At 35.7% G+C, this 27,230-nt stretch overlaps 1 protein-coding gene across 5 annotated transcripts in view; it reads left to right on the forward strand.

Annotated features, from left to right (window-relative positions):
- The window catches only part of LOC123525160 (uncharacterized), an 85,093-nt gene that overhangs the window by 16,292 nt on the left and 41,571 nt on the right, over window positions 1-27,230 (forward strand). For 3 of the 5 annotated variants that reach the window (XM_045303963.2, XM_045303961.2, XM_045303964.2), the window contains 6 exons: window positions 5,477-5,560; window positions 12,668-12,828; window positions 13,806-13,923; window positions 15,265-15,406; window positions 21,699-21,871; window positions 23,902-24,041. In XM_045303963.2, coding sequence (XP_045159898.2) covers window positions 5,477-5,560; window positions 12,668-12,828; window positions 13,806-13,923; window positions 15,265-15,406; window positions 21,699-21,871; window positions 23,902-24,041 — 818 coding nt within the window. The remainder of the gene's footprint in view (window positions 1-5,476; window positions 5,561-12,667; window positions 12,829-13,805; window positions 13,924-15,264; window positions 15,407-21,698; window positions 21,872-23,901; window positions 24,042-27,230) is intronic. The other 2 variants (XM_053538126.1, XM_045303965.2) reach the window with 2 other exon arrangements.

The following is a 27,230-nucleotide window of genomic DNA, read 5'->3' on the forward strand; positions in this document are numbered from 1 at the left end:
GGAAAGAAAATGTTTTTTCGAAAAGGCAACATTAAAACAGCATTTAAAGTGTATGTGGCTGCTGCTACATACAACCTCGACATAATTCATGTTTATGGCCTATCTCAAAGAAACAAAGAATTTCACCTTTAAGAAAACTTAATTTTATTATTATTCCCAAATTTAACAGGTGAGCTCATAAAAACGTGACAATAAGGGGTATATTGTATATAAAATTGCAGTGGAAAAGGTGTTCTTAAATGCTCCTAAAATGCCCCAGAATGCAGGAAATGAAGCACTGAATTTAAAAATTTCCAGTGGGGGCAATGCCCCAGACCCCACTACCTGGTCGGCTACTTTTCTACTTTAGCTTGTTCAACAAAAACTTTTTGCCAACCCTGTACTTGTAAATGGCTAGCATCCACAAAAAAAACACATAAATTATATAGTGTATAGAGACACATGTTTGTCAAAGTGAGGGGTCGGTCGGACACTCTCTGAGAAAATTGGCTGGATCCACGCATGCATTTACAATCTTTGGTGGTGTCAATGATAATGTCTTTTATTGTGATGAAAAATTGTTGACTACTTTTTGAAAACAAAGCAGCATATGTTAGAAGTTAAGAAGAGGCATTAAATTGAAAGACATTAAGGCTCAAATAAAATTCTTAGTTGTTTTGTTCATCCTTAATAATTTGCTATTGCTTGGCAGAAAGACAAGCCTTAAGATAAAAGTGGGGTCAAGGTCACTGTTACTAAAAATAGAAGATAAGATAAGAGTTCCAACAACCAGCTGACTTGCTAGAGTTAACACTGTAATGATGTAATTGTCAGAAAATTTATATTTGTCTATTTGACTGTACTTACCAAGAAGAGTTGCAGGGTTGAACTCAGCAGGATATGTCACTAGTGTATACAAGTTCCTATGCAGTGATCTCCCTTGCCACTACACTCTCATTGATAGCGTAGCGGCAAGGGAGATCACTGCAAAGGAGTTTGTAGTATACTGTAGTCCTGAGTCAGCTGAACTTGCACTTTGGTTAGTAACTTAAGTAAGGTTTAATATACTAAAATGGTTTGGATTTTGCAAATGGGACTGTTAACCTTTAGCCTGCTGGCGGCAAATTATTCTGCCTTTGCGACCAGTGCAGACCAAGATGGAAGCAACAGGCAGATCATGGTCTGCACTGTTCGCTATTCAGTCAGTAAATTTTCAGTAAAGACCCCTTTGAATGATAAATGGTACTGCACAAATTGAACCATGGACCAGTCCATTATAGAAATTTAGCAGGGTAAAGGTTAAGGTCAATTCAAATTCAGTATTGCTTAATGGAAAAAATGCAGTTTACACAAAATAATTATAATTCAAGTTTGGATTGGTATATTGAAATGAAACTTATAGGTAGCTTATAGTTGATGTTAAAATTGTGCACAGAACCATTGACATTAAGGTCAGTTTCACGTTTACTTAAAAAAAGAAAAAAGGTGTTGGCAAATGATACTCAGGCTACATGAAGCTTGTATCAGTACCAAAATTGGATTGCACATGGAGCCAGTAGGGTCGAGGTCAAGAAAATAGAAAGAAATTTTCTGCTCAGTATCTCAAGTTTATCTGAATAATTGGTAGCTTTAACATTTAGAGACCAAGATAACTATTGCATTTTTTTGCCATTAGGAGCAAGGTTATTCATTTTACAGATAAAAAAGTATTTATTTTTTATTGACAAGAAAAGAACCATTTAGACACAATTTTAGTTTTGTTAATTAGTTTGCGATCTGTAAAACCAGGTTTTTGTAAAAACAAAAATATGTCTCTTGACATAAGTTTTCCATGAACTTTTATTCTGGATTTTCATTTTCATTATCTGATTCATAATTATATTACTGAAAGTAGTTTTCAGAAATTCATGGGATACCATTATTTATTTATGTTATTTTGACATATTGAAGATCTGTAGTATAATTTACAGATTTTTTTTTTTTAACATTTCAAAAAACTGCATCCTTAATTTCACTTTCATTTCAGTGATGTGTTACATTTTCTAAATGGTGTCAAACTCACTTTAGGTCTTAAATACAAAATCTTCCTTGTACAAAATAGAGTACCTCAAGAAGTTCAGTCCTAAAAAAAACAAAGGAAGAATTAGTCATTTTATTTGAAAATGTATGTGTACATAATAATAATAATTATGAACTTTAAACCAGTTATAATAAAGAGGTTGAGAGTTCATATTCAGTCTTTAGCTTGCTAGATTTTTAAAATAGGCTGATCCATAATTCAGTTTGGGCAGTACCACTTCTTATTCAAAGGGGTTTTCAATGAAAATTTAGTGACTTAAATGCAATCAGTGCAGACCATGATCAGCCTGCACAATGTGCAGGCACTAATCTTCATCTGCACTGGTCGCAAAGGCAAAACCACTTGCCGCCAGCGAGGTTAGCTCGAGTGAAGCAGTTTCAGAAGTAAGTTTCAGTGGTATGAAAATGTAGATCATTTAAATATTAGCCGACTTAATCCAATCTTGCTGTTCAAAATCATATTAAAAAGTAGTTATAAGCTGCTCCATTAAATTTCTTATTGGTCTAGATAGAAAATTCCAAATTCTGTTGTATTCCTCTGTCAGCTTTTCTCTTTCATGATAATTATCACAAGTTGACAAAGAATATTCTTACATTAAAAGAAATATTTTTTCTAGTATTTAAGTTTAAATGTAGTTCTGTTTAATTCGATTTTATTTGGTTAGAGTTCAGATGACAAAATCATCTTTTATAACTTTACATTCTTAGCTTCTTGTTGTAAATACAGTAAATCTTTCTAGGAAAACTGAACTTAGGAGAGACAAAAAGTGGTCTTAATTGAAAGGTGGTCTCTATTCACAGGTTAAATACATTGTTAATGTTAAAATAAGGACTGTACATGAATCATGGGCAGAGCAAGAATAATTATTATTGTCATATGTTTACCAATCGGTCCCGAAGGCAGCAGCGCACTGGCCAGTAACGAGGCTTGCGCAGGTGGCAGAGGGACGGATATTTCTGTCCGATTGGTAAACACATGACTGATATTTTTTCTAGCATATTGTATACATAAAAGCTTTTTATTCTGACAGATTATTTTGCTTACATACCATATTTTACAAATAATAGAATAAATAAAGCAATTACAAATACTTTTTTTTGTAACACTTTTTGTTATAGTAGAGTATGTACACAAAGTGAGGGAAATTAACATCTGTCATATAAAAAAATGAAATTCAATATATGATATAAACATACCTTAGACCACGATAATCCGTAAATAGCCAATCGCAAAGCAGACTTGTACCCGTCTATATTTCATATACAACAGTAGCGTTGTATATATATCGGGGGAAACTTGGGCAAAAAAACGCGTGAATTTCGTGTCAATTTACCATCTAACAATACAGGCTAACTCCGGAGTTAAATGACCTTGCAATATTCTCACCAGTTATCACTGGGATAAAAAATAAGAATGACTTTGAGGTAAATTCAGTTGACAACGTCTAAATGTTAATATCGTAAAAATGACCCCATCTTATTAGATATCAATAAAATTGAATTACAATAAACTACATATTTGTAGTGTAGAACCAACTGGGTAAAAATGTAATTTATACATTCACTGAAACGTTTCCAACAGTTGTAACTTTTTATGTTCACTTGTTATAAAAAAGACATGTCAGCACGATCCTTACATTTGCAATCAACTGGATCCAGTTGTTCGAAACTTTAACAGGCGATTGAGTTAACGGTCGATTAACTTTATCAGTAGATTTCGACAGTTTAGAAAACTTAGAAAACCAAATGTACTTGTTAAGGATTTTAAACACTAAATCATCTTTACAGTAAACTTAAAACATCATACTAGTATTTCCCACCCACCAAGACTAGTATCTTGAATAGAAATTTAACAGGCGGTTAGTTTATCAGCTTAATGCAGTAGTCGTGGGTTCGAGCATCATTGGGGACACGACCATGACTTCTCATATAACCCCAGTACTAGTTTTCATAGGAAACGGACTCGAGAGTGGTTACAATAAGCTTAAACAGTTAAAGCTTTCATCACAATCGAGCTAAAACAAATTAGTATAAACTAAACTAACCTAAACTAAATTACAACCCGTTAAAGTTTCGAACAACTTGGCCCAGTTAGAAAGTAAAACAACTACATCATTCTTACAAGAAGGGCACGATATAGTAAAAGGTATTCGTAGTCCTACGAGCATCTACGCTCTAACTATATCCTGATAGACAAAGTAAACAAATAAAAACAATAACTAACTAACTAACTAACTAAATAAATAAATAAATAAATAACCTGGCTATCTTCTTGAATCAACGAATCAACGTATCTGTCATCGTGTTTCGCCAACATGCAAACTTCTCACAAAAACTAATTGTTCAGCATGCAGTCCAGTTTTGAGTATTTTTGAGAAATCCATATTTAACTGTTTAGCATTAATTTTGTGATTGCAAATGACTCAAAGTGTTAATGAACGTTAAATCTTAGTAAATCCGGTATTTGAGTAAAACTGAATTTATACAAGTAACCTGCATTATTTCATATGCCCTACTGACAATTAAGCGCTAACGGTACAAAGATGATATTACTCTTATAAAAACACGTTCATCCTAATTTCTATAGAAAGCGTGGGAGAGTTTTCAATAATTGCAGTTTTTATGTCACGTGGTCTAAGTCGGATAGACAACTCGTGCCGTTGTCTACGGGATATTTACAACTCGCTTTGCTCGTTGTATATATCCCGTAGACAACGGCACTCGTTGTCTATCCTATACATAATGTTGTGACATTGCATGGTAGAAAATGAAGCCATGTATAGCAAATTGTACATGTATATAATAGTAGCAGTGTTATTAGAATGAATTTATAACATTCATATTCGTGTTATTATGTCTCCCACCACACAGTGGTGTGGGAAACATATTGATTTACTCCTGTCTGTGTGTCAGTCTGTCACAAATCTTGTCCGCACTCCAAGTCAAACATTTCTCATCCAATCTTCACCAAACTTGAACAAAATGTGTTTGCCAATAAGTCTTGGTGTAAGTTCCATAACTAGCCAAATCGGCCAAGGCACTTTGGAATTATGGCCCTTGAAACTTGTTTTTTTATGTGTATCAGTCTGTTTGTCTGTCTCAAATCTTGTCCGCACTCTATGTCAAACATTTCTCATCCGTTCTTCACAAAACTTGAATAAAATGTGTTTGCCAATAATTCCTTAGCCAAGTTTGATAACTAGCCAAATCAGCCCAGGCACTTCAGAATTATGGCCCTTGAACATAATTTCCAAAACACAGATGTAGGCCGGTTACTCCAACATGTGAATACCAATAGGCCGCTTACTCCAACACGTAAACAGTATATAAAGACAGACTTACTATTCAGTTGATTAGGCAGTTGTGGAAGACATGTGCTTTTCTCAAAGGCACCTCTAGTGTTGTTGTTATTTTTCAGTGTTGATTTGGCTGATGTTTATGTTAACCTTGTGTAGTGCAATTAACCCTAACAATACAGCAGATACGAAGGACTTGTGTAAGAGTGAGTATTCCAGTTATATTTACAGTCTGTCTTTTCCCAACATCACTTGTGAGGGAATGACAGTCAGATAGGTCTATCATTGTGAGAGATGGCGATTTAATGACATCAAAGAGACCTGCTTTTTCCCAGATAGATTTGTGAGAGGTTAAGATTTTATAGTTTAAGGGACAGAAAGATTTGTGTTTTCCTAAAGTCACTTATGAGAGGTGAACAAGTATAGGGAAGTTAAAAATATTTGGTAACTATAATAGTACGTATACTGTACAAGATACTGCATTCTAAATCATATTGTATCGAATAGTAAGCTAACATCAAATTAAGATTTGAAAAGAATGTAATTTATAAATGAGCCGTGCCATGGGAAAACCAACATAGTGGGTGTGCGACCAGCATGGATCCAGACCAGCCTGCGCATCTGCGCAGTCTGGTCAGGCTCCATGCTGTTCGCTTTTAAAGCCTATTGGAATTGGAGAAACTGTTAGCGAACAGCATGGATCCTGACCAGACTGCGCGGATGTGCAGGCTGGTCTGGATCCATGCTGGTCGCACACCCACGATGTTGGTTTTCCCATGGCACGGCTCAAATTATTACAAACATGAGACTTTTAATATAGTTTATTCAACAGTATTCTGTTTGAAAAAACACACATATACTTGAATGCAATACTATTATTTGTACTTCAGATAAAACCAATGACTTGTTAACTAAAATAAACTAAAATAGTACGAATGTACTTTTAAGGGGACGCATATTGCTATATTCACAGTTCATACAGCAATGCGGAAGGGGTGCATATTCAAGAAATCGCTGGTGGGAAAATAAAAAACATATTCCTAAACTGATATAATACTGATGGACACCTGTAGTATTCAGTATTTTGTGGATAAGGATGTGGTACTATGAATGTAATAGGAAAACAGAGGTCTTTGTGAAAGTACATTCAACACAAAATATTAAGCTTTTGTATAAGGAAAATACAGGTTTTTTAACAATAACAGTGTTCCAAATAATGTTGAAGGGATGAGATTTTCTTTCTAACACACCAGGTTTGCTTAAACATCTAAAAATTTAACGCCACGTCTGTTCATCTCGGGATGGACGCCATATTTCTCATTGATAAAAAATGTAAACAAAAAAATCAGAGTGGGATTAGCATTGCAAGGGCATAACATGACATTCTACACAATGAATACCTTAGAACAGATATCTAAGATGCTACACAGGTCAGGCGGGTTAAATGCATAATGTCGATTACTTGAAATTCATCTTGAAAAGGTGGTTAATTTTAGTTTGTTTACATGGTTTTTAATTTTCCCACGACTTCTCGGCGATTCACTGCAAATGTATTACTGCGCCGGACGAAAGGTAACTCTAATAAACGACGGGAGACAACTTAGGTGTCAGCACGTGTACGATTTTTAAAAAAACATGTCGATGATTATAATTTCTTATCAAATAATGAATCCTATTCAGATATTCGTCTTTAATATTAGAAAATTATTGATTTCTGTGGACATTTGTCAAATAATATTACTTACAGTGGACTACTTTGCGCATCAAACTGGTTTCCGCTTCAGTTGTGAGGCACTTCCGTTATACTTTTTGACAACAATAACAAAACACAAAATGAATCAATAAAGTCACTTATAAACCGACTGCTACTTAAATCAGTGTAAGTAAAGTTGTTGTTACAACATTATACATGTTCGTTACGTTATGAGATAAAGTTTATCTTGAACTGCATAATCCATTAATTACGTTTAGATGATATTGCATTTACAACTTATTTGACCCCGTTTTTTACGTGAATGACAGCATTCTCGTGCAACTCGTGCAAACAGAATTATGAAAAGTATGGTGGAGAATTCAAGGACAAATTATAAATGACATTAAAGTGAGGATAACTGTATATTCGTCCAGTTTTGATCATTGAGATTCCTGCTGTTTATTAGTAACTTTTGTGAACAAGATTAGAATGTTGCTTTTGCACATATACACATTGATTGGACCTCTCAACCAAATTTCATACCTTATTTTAGGGATTTTTAAGACAATACAATTCAAAAGTTTGTTGAATGTGTTTTGATATTTAAGTGCATTGTAGTTCATGAATACCAAGTTAAAAATGAATAATGGCAACATTTCTAGGCCTTTATTGTAAGCCACTAGACTTCTGTAACGATAAATGTTTAATGTATTAAGGGGAATATACTCTTTTAGTTTTGTAATGTGGCATTCCTTGACCACCGTATCTTTTCTTATGTACTACTTTGTAAACAAACTAAATAATGTGTTTTAGCTCACATATGGGAAATGAAAAGCAAGACAGTGAACTTATTTCACATTCTTTCTTTAAATTAGAATCTGTAGGACATTGATAAATGTTTGGACAAAGTGAATCACTATTATTTTCGCACCAAAAAGTCTTAATTGTTGACTTTGAATGTACACAAGAAGTCTTATGTAATTCAACAATAACTTTCCTGTTTCAGTTTTTCTCATTTTTATTTTAGTGAGCAATCCTTTGTGTACTTATAACAGTTGAAACAGTATTCATTTCATTTACCAAAACCTTGTATTTTTTGGCAGGTAAATTCTATAATACCCCACCCACTTTTTTCTAATTTCAAAGTATGCGTCCCCTTAACTTATGGTAATGAAACAGCTTATGATAGAAGGTAGTTATTCTTTTGTAAAGTTTTATAACATTTAAGAACAGATCAGAGATTGTTACAGTTTCCTGTTTGAACCTGAAAAATATCAGTGTACAATATGTACAATGAGTCTTATTTAATCAGTTATTCATAAATTTTAATTACAAATTTTGTTGTAAAGCAAAATGTGTGATTAACTTATTGCTATACTGTCATTACATGTCATAATATTGTCAACAAAAGTGGTGAATGTGAGGTAACAATAGCCAGAGCTTTCTCAAACTTTTTACTCCTATATACATTTGTCCTAGGGTACCTATAGTCCAAAAACAAATACAGTACGCAGGTACCCATCAGTTCAAAGTCAGACATATAAATGAAGGTTCAGTGCAAAACTTGCTTATGTGAAATATGAATTAAGTTTATTATAGATGCATGTTTTGTTCATGGGAGACAACTCCTGAGAGTATTCATATCTGCTTACAGGCACATTATCTGAATGAGCCACGCCATAAGAAAACCAACATAGTGCATTTGCAACCAGCATGGCATGCTGTTCGCGAATGGTTTCTCTAATTGCAATAGGCTTTGAAAGCGAACAGCATGGATCCTGACCAGACTGTGCAGGTTGGTCTGGATCCTTGCTGGTTGCAAACGCACTATGTTGGTTCTCTAGTGGTGCGGCTCAAATTAGTAAAATTTTAATATAGTTATTTAACTTCCTAATACAACCCAGACAACTTCAATTTAGATCACAGAATTTGGAGTCATTTATGTCTGTCTATAATTAGATAATATGCACTGTTTAATAATTGTAAGGGAATAAAACATTATTCCCCCAGGTCATTAAACGAGGGCTGTGTGTCGCCTGGTATTGTCATGCAGAAGTTAATAACAATTACATAACAAAACAGTATTCTACTGCTTGATCAGTGTATGGTCTTGATAAATATCTGATTGACAATTGATAACATTTCTCCACATTCATTTGTTTAAAAAAAAAAGCTTAGAAATAGATGATGCAGAAAATGTTCAATCCGACACTGACTTTTTGGAGAAATTAATACCCATGTGCATAAAAAATCCCCAGCGATTAACTGATAACTGTAGATTGACACTTGATTTAAGAGGAGTCAATGAGAAGGTAGAGTAATTATCCGGCTTAACACATTCATCCTTTTGAATTTTATTCAACTTTGGCCATGATTTATCTAGGATTTTTGAAATTTAAATAAGTGCAGATTCATGATGGTGTAAAATTGATTGTAAACTAGTGTTTCCAAGTTTTCTGTTAATCCTTCTAACAAAGTAGTGTAGTAGGGTTGAATATAAAGGTGCACTTATACTTCCTTGCTATTGAGCTTAGCTTTTTATACAGACATGGTAGAAGGTCTGCATTAAGTGTGAGAGGTTCTGGGTTCGATTCCTTGTCAGGACTGAAGTATTTTCAGTCTGTGAATTTAATCCGTCAGTTTATTTTGATTAATTGTAAAGGTCCATCATTTGTTCTGTCAACACTGTAGGGCATGTCTCAGGTGCTGGTGCTACTACCAGCAAAAAATCTTTTTATCAGAAAAAATAATGATATGAGCCATACCATGAGAAAACCAGCATAGTGCATTAGGGCGTGTCTCAAGTGCTGGTGCTACTTCCAACAAACAAATCTTTTTCTTTAATCAGAAAAAATAATGATATGAGTCACACCATGAGAAAACCAACATAATGAAGCAATCTTGTTTATATTTGGCATGAATGTTAACTTCAAACCCAAGGCTACAGATCAAGGTCACAGTTGGAGGTCAAAGGTCATGTCAAATCTTGACAGCTGGTGGGCTCAACATGTTGCCCATGGGCTTCTATTTAACAGAAAACATGTATAATTTATGAACATGGTAAAATTAAAGACCAGAAGGTCATAACATACGTTTATTTAGAAGAATAATAATTGTCAGATCCTGTCAGTCATCATTTTTTGTAAACCTTTGTCTTAAAATGCCTAAGGTTTGCACAAAATGCTAATTGCTAAAAATATACAAAAAAGCAAAACAAGATATGACAGTATAATTGAAGACTTTGTGCAATCTACAGTATTTTAATTTGATCTTACCCGTAGCATGAAATATGGTAATTTATTCTTGTCATTAGGGAAATATTATAATCAGTAATGCAAAAATGTATAATAATGAAACAATAGATAAATTATGACATTTGTATAAAGCTGCTTGCATGTTTCTTGTGCATTGTGTTTGTGTGTGGGTAGTTGGACAAAGGTTTGCAGTGATATAGTTTGTTTTGGTGCTGGTATTTGTTGATAAATATTTTACTACTTATCAATTATTGCTTTGTTAAGCTGAAAATGCTTTTTACATTCTTGGGGGGATTCCATCTAGTAATTACTCCATGGCTAAGCTCACGTCGAAGCTCTAGGGAAGGGTAGGCTGTTGTGTAATTATGTCTCCCCCCCCCCCCTCTTGGGGAGACATATTGTTTTTGCCCTGTCTGTCCGTCCGTCCGTCCGTCCATCCATACGTCACACTTCATTTCCGAGCAGCAACTGGAGAACCATTTGACCTAGAACCTTCAAACTTCATAGGGTTGTAGGGCTGCTGGAGTAGATAACCCGTAAAGTTTTTGGGGTCACTCCGTCAAAGGTCAAGGTCACAGGGGCCTGAACATTGAAAACCATTTCCGATCAATAACTAGAGAACCACTTGACCCAGGATGTTGAAACTTCATAGGATGATTGTTCATGCAGAATAAATGACCCCTATTGTTTTTGGGGTCACTCCGTTAAAGGTCAAGGTCATAGGGGCCTGAACATTGATAACCATTTCCGATCAATAACTTCAGAACCTCTTGATCCAGAATGTTGAAACTTCATAGGATGATTGAACATGCAGAGTAGATGACCCCTATTGATTTTGGGGTCAGTCTATTAAAGGTCAAGGTCACAGGGGCCTGGTCATGTAAAATCATTTCTGGAGAATAACTTGAGAACCATTTGACCTAGAATGTTGAAACTTAATAGGATGATTGGACATGCAGAGTAGATAATCCCTATTTATTTTGAGGTCACTTGATCAAAGGTCAAGGTCACAGGAGCCTGAACAGTGACTTGAGAACCACTAGGCCAATAGTGTTGAAATTTAGTGGGATGCCTGGACATGCCAAGTAGATGATCCCTATTGCAGCCAACCATCAGTGTCTCTTTGACTTTCGCTCCTGACCCATATTGACTTCTTGCCTATAGGACTTTGCATTGGGGAGACATGTGCTTTTTTACAAAAGCAATTTCTAGTTGATACTTACTCCCACCTGTAAAGTAACTGACCAGTCAGAATCTGGGCTCTGGAAATATATAAAAATAATTTTCCCTGCACATTGCTCACTGTGATGAAAAGCCAGGAACCAGTAAACCCTGCCTCTTAGTGGAGTTGAGGAGTTCATCTTTTCAACAGGGAAGGTACAGTTGGTGTACTAACTTATACCATTCAAGTGGGTTATCAAGTATAGTGTTAGTCTCTGCTCAACCCCAGTGCTTCCTCATGAACTTAGCCACTGCTATCATGCAGTTTAGATGTGTAAGAATCTAATTCAAAATACAACATATAGTTTTAAAATCAGCAAAGTAGCCAGATGTTTGATATGTCTCACAAATAAATGTAAGAAATTCCTTGAAAGATGTTGCCTAAAGCCATTTCAGTAGAGATAATTATTTTCATTTGTGAAACCTTAATTCTTAGACAGTTCCACTAGATCATAGAAAAGGTCACATTTTAAATTAGGGCTGGGACGCTTACTCGGTTAATAGGATCAGATTCGATTAGTGGGTGAAACCAGTTTCAGTTTCACAAAACCTGAAATTGCCTTCAAACAATAAGCATCCTACAATGTATAATCAGTATCTTTGTTTTTACCGGAGTATAGTTGCCGAGTTTTGTGTCATGATAAATTAACAAAGTTGAATGATAAAATTCAGTAAAGTATGACTTATGACAGCTAACAAACAATAAAGTCTGTAAGTTCCTAATGAATTTGAAGTCAGCTGCCGGAAGTACCTAGATAAGGTCATCAGAGAAGATACGTACTAGCAGCCGATTAACCAGTTTGATTCGATTTCATGTAAGTGATTATCCGGTTTCAAATTCTGAAATCGTCCCAGACCTATTTTTAATAAAAAGTTGTTATTTTATCTTCCAATCACCTGCTCCGATAATTTTTTTGTGAAGAAACAACGTAAATTTTATGGTTCCTAATCACTTTTGCAATGACCTCTGTCAGTTGATCTTGAATCATCTGAAAAACAATATTTTTAAAAATCTGGAAAGATGCCAAAATTTAAATGCAAGCATTGAACTTTTCTTGAATTGATAGATCATTTCATTAGAATCTTAATGTTTTTGTAGATATTCAATATTACCGTAATATTATATGATTGAAGGCATATTTCAGCCATCTCGCCAAGACATGCATATTTTCTGGAAGGGGAGGACATTGCTCTTACCTGCAGCACACAGAACATCTCTGCAGAAAATTTGACATTTTTAAGAGGAAGCAATTCGGATGAAGTTCCACAGGAGTTCATTCATAAACTGAATGATACTGCCATAAAGGTATTTAACCTTTACCCTGCAAAATTTCTAAAATGGACTGGTCCATCTTTCAATTTGGGAAGTACCACTTATTATTTGAAGGGGTGTTCACTGAAAATTTACCTGACTGAATAGTGAGCAGTGCAGACCAAGATCAGTCTGCGAGGACGCAAAGGCAGAATCACTTGCCGCCAGCAGTTTGAAGGTTAACCCTTAAAACGCTGGACACGATTGAGTCTGTGACCAGTGTAGATCATGATCAACCTGCACATCCATGCAGTCTGATCATGATCTGCACTGTTGGCCATTCAGTTAGTATCTGTTTGGTAAGCTACTGTCCAAATTGAAAGACTGGCCAGTTCAAATGACCCTATCTTCACGAAACTTGGTCAGAATGTTTATCTTGATGATTCCTAAGCCAAGTTTGAAACTGGGTCATGTTGGGTCAAAAAAATAGGTTACTCACTCTAAGTCAAAGGAAAAGCTTGTTAATACCCTAGAGGCAATATTTATGACCCTATCTTCATGGAACTTAGTAAGAATGTTTATCTTGATGATTCCTAGGATAAGTTCGAAACAAGGTCATGTGGGGTCAAAATATATATCAAAGGAAAAGCTTGTTAACACTTTAGAGGTCACATTAATGACCCTAACTTCATGAAACTTTTATCAGTGTTCATCTTGATGATTCCAAGGCCAAGTTTAACGGGTGAGTGATGTAGGGTTGTTATGACCCCCTTGTTTAGATTTGTTCATGCCTTTGAAAATTCACAAAAATGACAATTTCTCAGAACCATTACGTATGTTGCTTTGAAAGCTTTTAGGATTGTTCAAAACTCATTTTACACCCCCATGGTGAGTCCTGCCCCCCTAGAGACCTTAACATTGAAGAATCTTAAAAAGCATCTTTTTTTTAAATTGTTTTTTTTTCAATATTCAGTTTATTAGAATGTGAAGTTTTGCATCTCCACTTACCAAACTTTTAATTCTACTTGCAGCTGATTATTCCAAATGTGACGTCTGCAGACATTGACAGTTTAAAGGCCTCCACTGAGTATGAATGTGTGAATAAACTTACACATGATTGTTACGATAATGTACATGTTCGATTAGAATGTAAGTATGTATACTGTTGAGAGAGATTTAAAATAAGTCTTAATTTTAAAAAACAGATATATTTAAAGAAAGGGGTGGTAGTTGGGGTCATTTAACACTATGTATGGGCTGCTAGAGTTAAAAGTAGAAATACATTTGAACAATATGTCTCTTAAACTGCTAGATGAGTCTTCATCAAACTTGGTTGATCTGTTACTGTAACGTCAATGTTAAGTCCTTTCTCAGATTTTTCAAATGGGGGCACTTGGTTTTGAGGCTCCTGGAGCTAAAAATAGAAAAACTGAAAAAAGACTTCTCATCAGCTGATTGATGTTTCAAATGGGGACATTAAATTAGCCCCAAGTTGGGGCAATTAGGGTTAAAAATACAAGTACCTTTTAACAACTTCTTCATTACAAGTGATTAAAGGGATGTCATCAAACTTGGTCTGAAGAATTCTTATAAAGTCTTGTGTTAAATTACTTCTAGTTGTAGCTTTTTGAAAAAGAATGTTATGTCAATGAAGACACTTGACCTCCTATATGGTTTTTATAAATTTTTTTACCATTCATGATTCAGTGTGTCATGCATAATTAAATTCAAAGTCATATAGTCAAGGTCAGATTATTGACTTAAGGCCATGATGACCCTCTGGTGTAAACAATTTCTATGTTTAGATCATGATGTTACATTTTTTTGCAATGCTTATTACTTGAGTCACACCATGAGAAAACCAATATAGTGCATTTGCAGCCAGCATGGATCCAGACCAGTCTGTGCATCTGCACAATCTTGTCAGGATCTATGCTGTTGACTTTCAAAGCCTATTGCAATTAGAGAAACCGTTAGTGAACAGCATGGATCCTGACCAGACTGCGTGGATGCGCAGGCTGGTCTGGATTCATGCTGGTCTCAAAGACACTATGCTGGTTTTCTTATGGCACAGCTCATTTTTTTAAACACAGCTGATCTGAGAAGAATAAAGTTTCAAGTTTGAAGGTTTTAGGTTAATATTAATGGCAAAAGTTTCTGACATTTGTTTACATTTCAGCGTAAAATCAGAAAGAAAAGGTCTTGTATGTTTTCCATGTACGCATTTGTTGGTATGAAAACACTTGTTGAATTGTTTGCTGTGGGTATTTTTTTTGGCACAAAATGGTAATTTGTATCAATTTGCACACAGTGGGCTTCAGGCTTCTACCATACACTTCTGTATTCTGTGTTTTAAAGTTGATGATAACATGCAACCCATGTTGAATAAATAGATCCATGTATATAGGCATATTGCTTGAGAAATGTAGAAGAATTGTGTGTTTTGAATTGACGTGTGCGAGTTTCTGACATTTTTATATTTTCTTATAGATTATCCTCGAGAACCTACACAGCTGGATTGTCGTATATATGATTTTGATGAGATGACATGTACCTGGTCGCTGGGTGTGGATTACCACAATGTAAGGGACATGAAAGTTACATGTGAATATTCCAGGTTGTTTTTCAAAAGGTAAAGCCAATTGGCATATAAGTCAGTGTTTCTTTTTTTCATATATGTCATATTATTGTTAACAAAATTTTATTGTGATCGGCTGATCGCTCAATGTCCTTCGACTGTTGTCTGTCAGCATTTAGCTTGTGCATGCCATAGAGGCTGTATTTTCAATTGATCTTCATGAATTTTAGTCAGAATGATTGCCTTGATGAAATCTAGGTGAGTTTGGAATATAAGTCATCTGGGATATAAAACTAGGTCACTAGGACAAATCAAAGAAAAACCTCATGTATGCGATATAGGCTGTATTTTTCAATTGATCTTCATGAAATTTAATCTGACTGATTGCCTTGTTGAAATCCAGGTCAAGACCAAATATGGGTTATCTTGGGTAAAAAACTAGGTCACTAAGTCAAATTTAAGAAAAAGCTTATGTACGCAATAGGGGAAGCATTTTACATTGGATATACATAAAATTTGGTCAGAATGACTGCCTTGATGACATCTAGGTCAAGATCAAATATTGGTCATCTGGGCTCAAAAAGTAGGTCACTAGGTCAAATCAAAGAAAAAGAATTTGTATGCATAGAGGCTGTATTTTTTAATTGATCTTCATGAAATTTTGTCAGAATGATTTCCTTGATGAAGTCTAGGTTAGATACGGATATAGGTCATCTGGTGTCAAAAACTAGGTTACTAGCTCTAATCAAAGAAATGCCTTGTGTAGGGTCTAAAACTAGGTCACTAGGTCAGATCAAAGAAAAACCTTGTGTATGCAGTAGGGATTGCATTTTACGCTGGATCTTCATGAAATTTGATCAGAATGTTTATCTAGATGAAATCTAGGTAAAATTTGAATATGGGTCATCTCTGGGGTCAGAAACTAGGTCACCCATTCAAATAAAAGAAAAACCTTTAGTACGCAATAAGGGCTGCATTTTACCCTGGATATTCATAAAATTTAGTCAGAATGGCTGCCTTTATGATATCTAGGTCAAGCAGGAATATGGGTAATCTTAGATCAAAAACTAGGTTGCACGGTCAAATCAAAGAAAAACCTTGTTTCTGCAGTAGGGACTGCATTTTACTCTGCATCTTCATGATAACAATATTTGTCTTGATGACCTCTAGGTCAGGTTTGAATCTCAGTCATGTTGGGTCAAAAATTAGGTCATCAAGTCAATCAAAGGAAAAACTTGATAACATTTTTAGAGCCCATGTTAATGACCATATCTTCATGAAATTTGTCAGAATGTTTATCTTGGCGATCTATGGCCCAGTTTCGAATCCGGGTCATCTAGTTTCAAAAACTAGGTCACTTGTGTAGGCAATAGGACCTACATTTTTCAGTTTAACTTTGCCAGAATGTTTGTCTGCATGGAATCTCTGATTAGTTTATATCCGGGTCACATAGGGCTAAAAACTAGGTCACCAGGCAAATCAAAGAATAAGCTTGTTTACACTCTAGGGGCCACAATTTTATGACCCCCTTCAAAGAAAGAGGGGTGTATTGTTTTGCAAATGTCAGTCGGTCGTTCGGTCAGTCAGTCGGTATGTAGACCAATCCGTTTCCTGATGATAACTCAAGAATGCTTAGGCCTAGGATCATGAAAGTTGATAGGGAGGTTGGTCATGACCAGCAGATGACCCCTATTAATTTTGAGGTCAGTAGGTCAAAAATCAAGGTCACAGTGACCCGGAACAGTAAAATGGTTTCCAAATGATAACTCAAGAATGCTTGGGCATAGGATCATGAAGTTGATAGGAAGGTTGGTCATCACCAGCAGATGACCCCTATTGATTTTGAGATCAGTAGGTCAAGGTCACAGTGACCAGGAACAGTAAAACAGTTTCTGGACGATAGTTTAAGAACGCTTGGGCCTATGATCAGGAAAATTGATAGGGAGGTTGATCATGACGAGCAGATGACCCCTATTGATTTTGAGGTCATTAGGTCAAAATTCAATGTCACATTGACCAGGAACAGTTGAACGGTTTCCAGACAGTAACTCAAGAATGCTTGGGCCAAGGATTATGAAAGTTGATAGGGAGGTTAAGGTCACAGTGACCTGGAACAGTTAAGCGGTTTCCAGATGATAACCCAAGAATGCTTGTGGTGACGATAATTTAAGAACGCTGGGGCCTATGATCAGGAAAATTGATAGGGAGGTTGGTCATGACAAGCAGATGACCCCGATTGATTTTGAGGTCATTAGGTCAAAGTTCAGTGTCACATTGACAAGGAACAGTTGAACGGTTTCCAGACAGTAACTCAAGAATGCTTGGGCCAAGGATCATGAAAGTTGATAGAAAAGTTCATGACCAGCAGATGACCCCTATTCATTTTGAGGTCAGTAGGTCAAAGGTCAAGGGTACAGTGACCCAGAACAGTTAAAACATTTCCAGACGATTATTTGAGAATGCTTGGGCCTAGCATCATGAAACTCAATAGGGAGATTGGTCAAGACCAGTAGATGATCCCATTAGATTTTGAGGTCAGTAGGCCAAAGGGCAAAGTCACATTGACGTGGAACAGTTAAACCCTTTCCGGACAATAACTTCAGAACACTTGGGCCTAGGATCACGAAATGTAATAGGGAGGTTGATCATGACTAGCAGATGGCCCCTATTGATTTTGAGGTCAATAGGTCAAAGGTCAAGGTCACATGGAACCAGAACAGTAGAACATTTGTTTTTAGTGAGCAAATTATTTTTGTTTCTTATGCAATTACTGAATGCATCAAATGGGGCATTTCGTGTTCTACGAGCTCTTGTTATTCTATCTTCATGTTAACATGGCATGAGCAGGGTCTGTTTCCTGTCCGGTCCATAACTCTGTCATCCATGAAGGGATTTTAATATTACTTGGCACAAATGTTCCACATGATGAGACGACGTGTCATGCACAAAACCCGGACCCCTTACTGAAAGGTCAAGGTCACAATTTGAGGTCAAAGGTCAACAGAGCTTTTATCTTGTCCGGTCCATAACTCTAGCATCCATGAAGAGATTTGAATATTACTTGGCACAAATGCACCTCATAATAAGACGATGTGTCATGCATAACTTTCAGACCCCTAGCTCAAAGGTCAAGGTCACACTTGGCAGTTAAATGTTAACATGGCATGAACAGGGTCTGTTTCATGTCTGGTCCATAACTATGCCATCCATGAAGGTATTTTAATATTACTTGGCACAAATGTTCCCCATGATGAGATGACATGTCATGCGCAAAACCCTGACCCCTAGCTCAAAGGTCAAGGTCACAATTGGAGGTCAAAGGTCAATAGGCCTTTTTTCCTGTCCGGTCCAGAACTCTGCCATCCATCAAGGGATTCTAATATTACTTGGCATAAATGTTCCCCATGATGAAACGATGTGTCATGCGCAACACCCAGAACCCTAGCTTAAAAGTCAAGGTCAACACTTGGAGATCAAAGGTTAATGGGACATTTTTCCTGTCTGGTGTATATTTTTGTCATGCAAAACATAATGGCACAAATGTTCACCACTATGAGAGGGAGTGTCATGCACAAGAACCTGGTCCCTAGGTCGAAGGTCAAGGTCACACACAGATGCCAAAGGTCAGATACAAGAATGACTTTGTCTGGAACAATTTTTCTTCATGCAGTGAGGGATTTTGATGTAACTTGGCATAAATGTTCACTATCATGAGACAGATTGTTGTGCACAAGAACCAGGTCCCTAGGTCTAAGGTCAAGGTCACGCTTAGAGGTCAAATGCCAAATTCAAGAATGACTTTGTCCGGAGCATTTCTTCTTTATGCATGAAGGGATTTTGATGTAACTTGGCACAAATGTTCACCACCATGAGGCACTCTTGTTTTTAGCTCACCTGTCACAAAGTGACAAGGTGAGCTATTGTGACCACTTGATGTCCGTCTTGCGTCGTGCGTAGTGCATCGACAGTCGTGCGTCGTCCGTCAACAATTTCTAAAAAAATCTTCTTCTTGATAACCACTGGGCAGAATTACACCAAACTTTACAGGATTGATCCTTGGGTGGTTCCCTTTCAAAATTATTCAAAGAATTGAATTCCATGCAGAACTCTGGTTGCCATGGCAACCGAAAGGAAAAACTTTAAAAATCTTCTTCTCAAAAACCAGAAGCCCTAGAGCTTAGATACATGGTTTGAAGCATTGCCTAGTGGACCTCTACCAAGTTTGTTCAAATCATGACCCCGGGGTCAAAATTGACCACGCCCCAGAGGTCACTTGATTTTACATAGGAAAATCTTAAAAAATCTTCTTCTCAAAAACTAGAAGCCCTAGAGCTTAGATATTTGACATGTAGCATTGACTAGTGGACCTCTACTAAAGTTGTTCAAATCATGACTCTGGGGTCACTTGATTTTACACAGATTTCTATAGGAAAATCTTCAAAAAAATTTAAAAAATAAACCAGAAGGCCTAGAGCTTAGATATTTGACCTGTAGCATTGCCTAGTGGACCTCTACAAAATTGTTCAAATCATGACCCCCGGGGTCAAAATTGACCCTGTCCCAGGGGTCACTTGATTTTACATAGGAAAATCTTCAAAATTTTTCTAAAAATAACCCAGAAGGCCTAGAGCTTAGATATTTAACATGTAGCATTGTCTAGTGGACCTCTACAAAATTTGTTCAAATCATGACCCCCGGGGTCAAAATTGACCCTGCCCCAGGGGTCACTTGATTTTACATAGGAAAATCTTCAAAATTTTTCTAAAAATAAACCAGAATAGATCTTAGATATTTGACATGTAGCATTGCCCAGTAGACTTCTACAAAAATTTTTCAAATCATGACCCCTGGAGTCAAATTGACCCCACCCCATGGGGTTACTTGATTGTACATAGAAAATTTTTCAAAATTTTCTAAAGATAAACCAGAAGGCCTAGAGCTTAGATATTTGACATGTAGCTTTGCCTAGTGGACCTCTACAAAATTTATTCAAATCTTGACCCCCCCCCCCCCCCCAGGGTCAAATTGACCCAGCCCCAGGGGTTACTTGATTGTACATAGGGAAATCTTCATAAATTTGCTTAAAATAAACCAGAAGGCCTAGTAGATCTTAGGTATTTGATATGTAACATTGCCTAGTAGACTTCTACAAACTTTGTTCAAATCATGACCCCCGGGGTAATATTGGCCCCGCCCCAGGGGTTACTTGATTGTACATCGGAAAATCTTCCAAAAAATTTCTAAAAATCATCAGTTTGACATTTGAAACATGTAGCTCATATTACTCAGGTGAGCGATCCAGGGTCATCATGACCCTCTTGTTTAGAATTATTTCCCTTTGTGGTTACTATAAATAGCTTATATTGTAACTTATTTATAACAGGCCGTAGGGAAAAATCAAGACCAGTTTTCTGTGGTACAACATGCATGTTACATCCAATTTTTAGGTGTATTTTGACCTATCTATACCTGGTAAAGAGTTTTGTGTGGACTTATATGGATTTTTTTTTTTTTTTAATTGCTATTAATAACGTTACCTTTTTGATAATCGGCCAAAAATGCTATATGAAAACAACTATAGGGTTTTATATATACAAATTTTAATCCCAAGTCTTTTGTTTATAACATACTGTATATATAGTACAATATTGTTTATACATCATTGACAGATATCAGTTCATTATGCTATACTGCAGTAGAGAAAATTAGGTGCCTTCCAGTAGGGGACTTTGTATTGCATGGCAATACTTCATTCACTTGTTTTTTTTTTTTTTTGGAATTTCTTCTTTTTGTTGTTCCTGTCCTTTGGGTTTCAACAGTCAAGTTCTTTAAATTTTGCTCCCATCCTCTGATGTAATCCTTTGGGCGTATATTGCGCCGCTTGGCCGCACTCTTGTTATAAAATATTTGTTTAGGCTATACCCCATTAAGACTGACGTGTATATCAAAATCCCCTCAGTCAAAACAACCTCAGCTGAAAAATGGCATGGTAGTCAAAATCCCATCAACAAAAATGACAGGGTGGTCATAATCCCCTTGGCAAAAATGATGGGGTAGTGAAAACCCCCTTGATGTGTAGTCAAAACCCCCTCGGTGAATAGTCAAAATCCTCTCAGTGATATGAAATTGTGAGGCAAAATTTCATTCTTGAAACTGTATTATCAATTTGATATTATATGTTTTAATAAAGTCTAGATATAATTGCAATTTCAACTTTTTGAAGTAAAGATTGATTTTGAAAATATATATATACTGAGCAAAACTTTGAATTCTAACATGATCCGATTCATTTTCCTATTAAACAAAGAACAAAATTATTTAGTATTTTTTTGTTCTCTGAATACAGTGATAATCCAACAGCATCATGGACCCCTTGTCCGGACTTTAATGAAACAGCATGCCACTGGGACTCTTACCATTATCATGCTGCATATAGAATAGATACAAAGGTGTCAGTAACAGCAATACAGAGGAATATTACCAAGGAAGTGAATAAGACATTCTACCAGCATGACATTAGTAAGTACTAACAAAGCCAACCATCTTACTTGGCACAAACATTTCATATGTCTTGATTTATACAAAATTTCATTCAAATCCCCTGCGGACAAAACCCCCTTCGCTAATTTTTGCATAGGCGGACAAAACCCCCTTCATGTTTTTTACAAGGGGGTTTTGTCCTCCTTGTAAAAAACACAAAGGGGGTTTTGTCCTTGTAAAATTCAGCAAAGGGGATTTTGTCCTTGTTAAAAACAGGACGGGTGTTTTGTCCGCCTATGCAAAAATGAGTGAAGGGGGTTTTGTCTGCAGGGGATTTTGTCCGGATCCCTTCAGAAATATATAGCAAAGTTAATAATATGTGTGTAGAATTGTTATTTTGTTAATAGTTTTGAAAGATTTAGCAGTGGTTTGGTCTTTCAAAAGATTATTGTTATACCTATTGTTGAAAAAGAGGGATTTTATTGTTATGCTCATGTTCGTCTGTCTATTTGTCAGTCTGTCAGTGTGTCAGTCTTTTTACCTTTCAGTCTGTCTACCTGTCAGTCTACCTATCTGTCTGTCTGTCCGTCCAGACGTCCGTCTGTCTATTTGCCAGTCTGTCTATCTGTCTGTCTGTCTGCCTGTCAGTCTGTCTATCTGTAGACCATATATGTTGGTTTCGGTCATTGTCTACAAGCATAAGTATTACATGAGTGCCTTTTCATACTGAATTTATTAAATGTTGAATGAAATAGTAAAATACAAGGCTATGCATCTTAAAAATTTGATAAATACTTCACTTAAAAAGACAACTTTTAAAACGAAAAGGTATAAGGCAGAAATGTTTTGATTAATTTTCACACACAGAGGTTGTTGTATGCTGTGCTATTTTGAAAATTATTCACTGTTATTGCTCCCTCATGTAACTGTTTTAAAATTTTACACCCCAAGAAATATTACCATTATACCTTTAACTGTTCAGGCCCCGTGTTCACATAGCAGTTATCGGTACCGCTTGAAATTTTGATATCATTCTATAACTTCAAGGTTAAATTCCATCTGAGACTGACCATTAATACTGAATAGCCACTTGAAAATGTTTATTAACTTAAAATTAAGTTTTAAAAATGTTACTTAGATATAATAAATGAGAAATAAAGATTCATTATCAAACTCAGCTAATTAAGTATGTTATAACTCAGGCTTTCTCTTCCTGAAATTATTCTGCTGGTGTACAGCATTTTTTGTTGTGTTATGTTTAACTTAACTAAAGTACTTTCACTTATGAATATCAGTGTAAAAACTAATTGAGAAGTACTGCCATTTCAAAAAGTCCTGAGGGCCTCTTATCTTTATTTTCAGTATTTGGAAAAGTTTGTAATGCATAACATATTTTTTCTATAAACTGATTTTGGAAAAAATGTTGAAAACTTTTAAGGGTGTTTAAAAATTCAGAATAGCTCAGTTTTATTGTGGAAATGCCTCCGGGTTGCATCACAGATGTTTAAGATAATAAATATTTTCTGGGTGTATGCCAGCAAACCACACAAGAAAATGTGTGTATCATTCTTGAATTCTTAGCCACACCCTATTTATTTTTTAATTACATGAGTCTGTTGTGGTCAAACTTTATAGGATGATTGTCATTTATTAGTAGATGATCGTGTTGTTTTTGAAGTCAGTAGGGACAGGGACCACATGATTGAAAACTGCTGTTTTAATTCAGTAAGTGGAAAACACGTCTGAGGTTCAAAAACATTATACTATTAGGATAATGATTATTGTCTGAAGTCAGATTATGACTGTATTGTTTTAGGTCAGTAGCCTTTTCCAGAGGTCAAAATCATGACAAACTTTCAAGCTGAAATACTTTTCCTGTCAATGACTTGAGAACTCTTAGGCCCATGGTTATCAAACTTCAAATGAATGAAAAATTAAGGCAGTCTAAACTGTATACAAAGACCACACTAAGTCTTGTGAAAATGAAAATGGTGGTCTTAAAAGTAAGGTGATATGTAGTACCGGTTTATCTAAAATACTTGAGGACATTTCATTGTATTTTCCTTTAGTGGAGCCAGGGCCTGTGAAAAAATTGAAAGTCAGTAGAGCAGCAGGAGAAAGATGTGTGGAGTTAGACTGGTTGCCAACAGATAAATACTACTCTTTCCGGTTTATTGTTGTCTACAATTCAACATGCATACCACAAAAGGTTTGTTACTTTATGGTTTAACCGGTTATCTTAACTTTACTTTTATCCTTTATTGCATATTGTTTGGTACTATCCACTTCTGCCCTGACCCCTACCATGTCCCTTTGAAATATTTCTTGCTCCTACTGTTATGGCCTCTTATGCATAGCTTGTACATTCAAAGCCAATCTCTGACGATGGCATCAGTGGTTAGAGCATTAGACTAGTATCTGAGCGACCTGGGTTCAAATCCCACCTCATACACTTTGGATTCTTTGTTATAAAATGCTATGCTCTTTGATTTGTTATGACTGAAAGTCATAAAACTACCTCTTTCAGAATTTTAACTAAGTTGTTGTTTCTTCACACCCACATCATTACAACAAGGCAATAGGATGTATGATTTCTTCTGTTGTATTCTCTGTTGACAGCCATTTTCAAACAGCCAACATGCTCTCAATCCTTCTGACAGCTCCAGTTTATTTCTTATTGTTACTGTGTATCAGTCATGGTTATTACCAGTATGTCGAGTAATTATACCCCCACCAAACATGTTTTGGGGGAGCTATATAGGAGTCAGTTTTGTCCCATCCTGTCGCATTGCGTCGCATCCCAACCCCTCCCGTCCCAAAATCTATTATCTCTATTACTACTATATGGATTTGATTCAAACTTAAAACAGATGTATCACCTTATCACCCACATCTTTTGACACAAGGTGCATAACTCTGACACCATTTTTAGCTTGATTATTCGAAGAATAGTCTAGCTATTCTACTCACCCTGGCGTCGGCGTCACACCTTGGTTAAGGTTTTGCATGCAAGTACATACAGCTATCATTTAAAGGCATATAGCTTGGAAACTATTTTTTTTTTCTTTTTCTAGGTCAATTACCAACTTCACCGGGCTAAGGTCCTTAACTCTGACATGTATTTTGAGGAAATTATGCCCTCTTTTTCCTTTTCCTGGTTAAAGTTTTACATGCAAGTTACTATCTCCAAAACTAATGCAGATATTGAATTTAAACTTCACATATGTCTTTGTGGTTATAAAACTAGTTGATAGCATCAAGTCCCATAACTCTGACCTGCATTTCAGCCAAATCATGCCCCCTTTTGGACTTAGAAAATCCTGGTTAAAGTTTTTCGTGCAAGTACATACAGCTTATAATTACTAAAAGGCATATAGATTTGAAACTTATTTTTCCTTTTTCTAGATCAGTTACCAACCTCACTGGGTCAAGTCGCATAACTCTGACATGTATTTTGGGCAAATTATGCCCCCATTTGGACTTAGAAAATTCTGGTTAAAGTTTTACAAGTAAGACACTATCTCCAAAACTAATGCAGATATTGAATTGAAACTTCACATGTGTCTTCGGGGTTATAAAACTAGTTGATAGCATTAAGTCTCTGGTTAAAGTTTTACATGCAAGTTACTATCTCCATAACTAATTCTGATATAGAATTGAAACTTCACATGTGTCTTCAGGGTTATAAAACTAGTTGATAGCATCAAGTCCCATAACTCTGATATGCATTTTGGTCAAATTATGTCCCCTTTTGAACTTAAAACTATTTTGATATTTTAACATTTTGGGTAATATTTTCCTGCTTCTGGGACAATATTTCGAATAGTCAAGCTTGGCTGTCTTACGGACAGCTCTTGTTTCATGAATTACTCCCTTTTACTTAGAATTGAAGGTTAATTGGCTCGACTTTTCGAAGAAAATGTAGAGCTATTGCACTCGCCCCGGCATCGGCGTCAGTGTCGCCATTGGTTAAAGTTTTTGATAAAGTCAAATATCTCTGTTACTATCAAAGCTATTGACTTGAAACTTAAAATAGTTATTTACTATCAAAGTCTACACCAGGAGAAACAATCCCCATAACTCTGATTTGAATTTTGACAGAATTATGCCCCTTTTTAACTTAGAATTTTTGGTAAAAGTTTTTGATAAAGTCAAATATCTCTGCTACTATCAAAGCTATTGGCTTGAAACTTAAAATACTATTTTACTATCAAAGTCTACACCAGGAAAAACAATCCCCGTAACACTGAATTGAATTTTGACAGAATTATGCCCCTTTTTAACTTAGAAATTTTGTTAAAATTTTTGATAAAGTCAGATATCTCTGTTACTATTAAAGCTTTTGACTTGAAACTCAAAATAGTTATTTACTATCAAAATCTACACCAGGAGACACCATTCCTATAACTCGCCCCGGCGTCGGCGTCAGTGTCGCCATTGGTTAAAGTTTTTGATAAAGTCAAATATCTCTGTTACTATCAAAGCTATTGACTTGAAACTTAAAATAGTTATTTTCTATCAAAGTCTTCACCAGGAGAAACAATCCCCATAACTCTGATTTGAATTTTGACAGAATTATGCCCCTTTTTAACTTAGAATTTTTGGTTAAGTTTTTGATAAAGTCAAATATCTCTGTTACTATCAAAGCTATTGATTTGAAACTTAAAATAGTTATTTACTATCAAAGTCTACACCAGGAGAAACAATCCCCATAACTCTGATTTGAATTTTGACAGAATTATGCCCCTTTTTAACTTAGAATTTTTAGTTAAAGTTTTTGATAAAGTCAAATATCTCTGTTACTATCAAAGCTTTTGACTTGAAACTTAAAATACTTATTTACCATCATAGTCTACACCAGGAGAAAAAATCCCCATAACTCTGATTTGAATTTTGACAGAATTATGCCCCTTTTAACTTAGATTTTTTGTTAGAATTTTTGATAAAGTCAAGTATCTCTGTTACTATTAAAGCTTTTGACTTGAAACTCAAAATAGTTATTTACTATCAAAGTCTACACAAGGAAACACAATTCTCATAACTATAATTTGAATTTTAACAGAGTTATACCCCTTTTTAATTTGGATTTTTTTTTTTTACTGGCAAAGCTCAAATTCAGAGTCAAGCACTGAGAAAAGTCGAGCGCGCTGTCTTACGGACTGCTCTTGTTTTGATGCATTTTCACTATATAGAGACCGTACCATAGCTCTTTGCATACTTTGATTTTTCAAACTAAAGTGATTTTTACAAGTGCACCGGTTACGATAAAAAAAATGTAAACAACGGACTCTGTCTATGAAACTTTGAAATGAATGAATGACATTCGATCTTAGTCATAATACTGATTGACAGTGAATGCTAATGACTCCATGTGTTGCAGAAAGGTATTTAGTTTGTA

This window comes from Mercenaria mercenaria, chromosome 3, assembly GCF_021730395.1.
Source record: "Mercenaria mercenaria strain notata chromosome 3, MADL_Memer_1, whole genome shotgun sequence".
In the NCBI taxonomy this organism is placed as follows: Eukaryota; Metazoa; Mollusca; class Bivalvia; order Venerida; family Veneridae; genus Mercenaria; species Mercenaria mercenaria.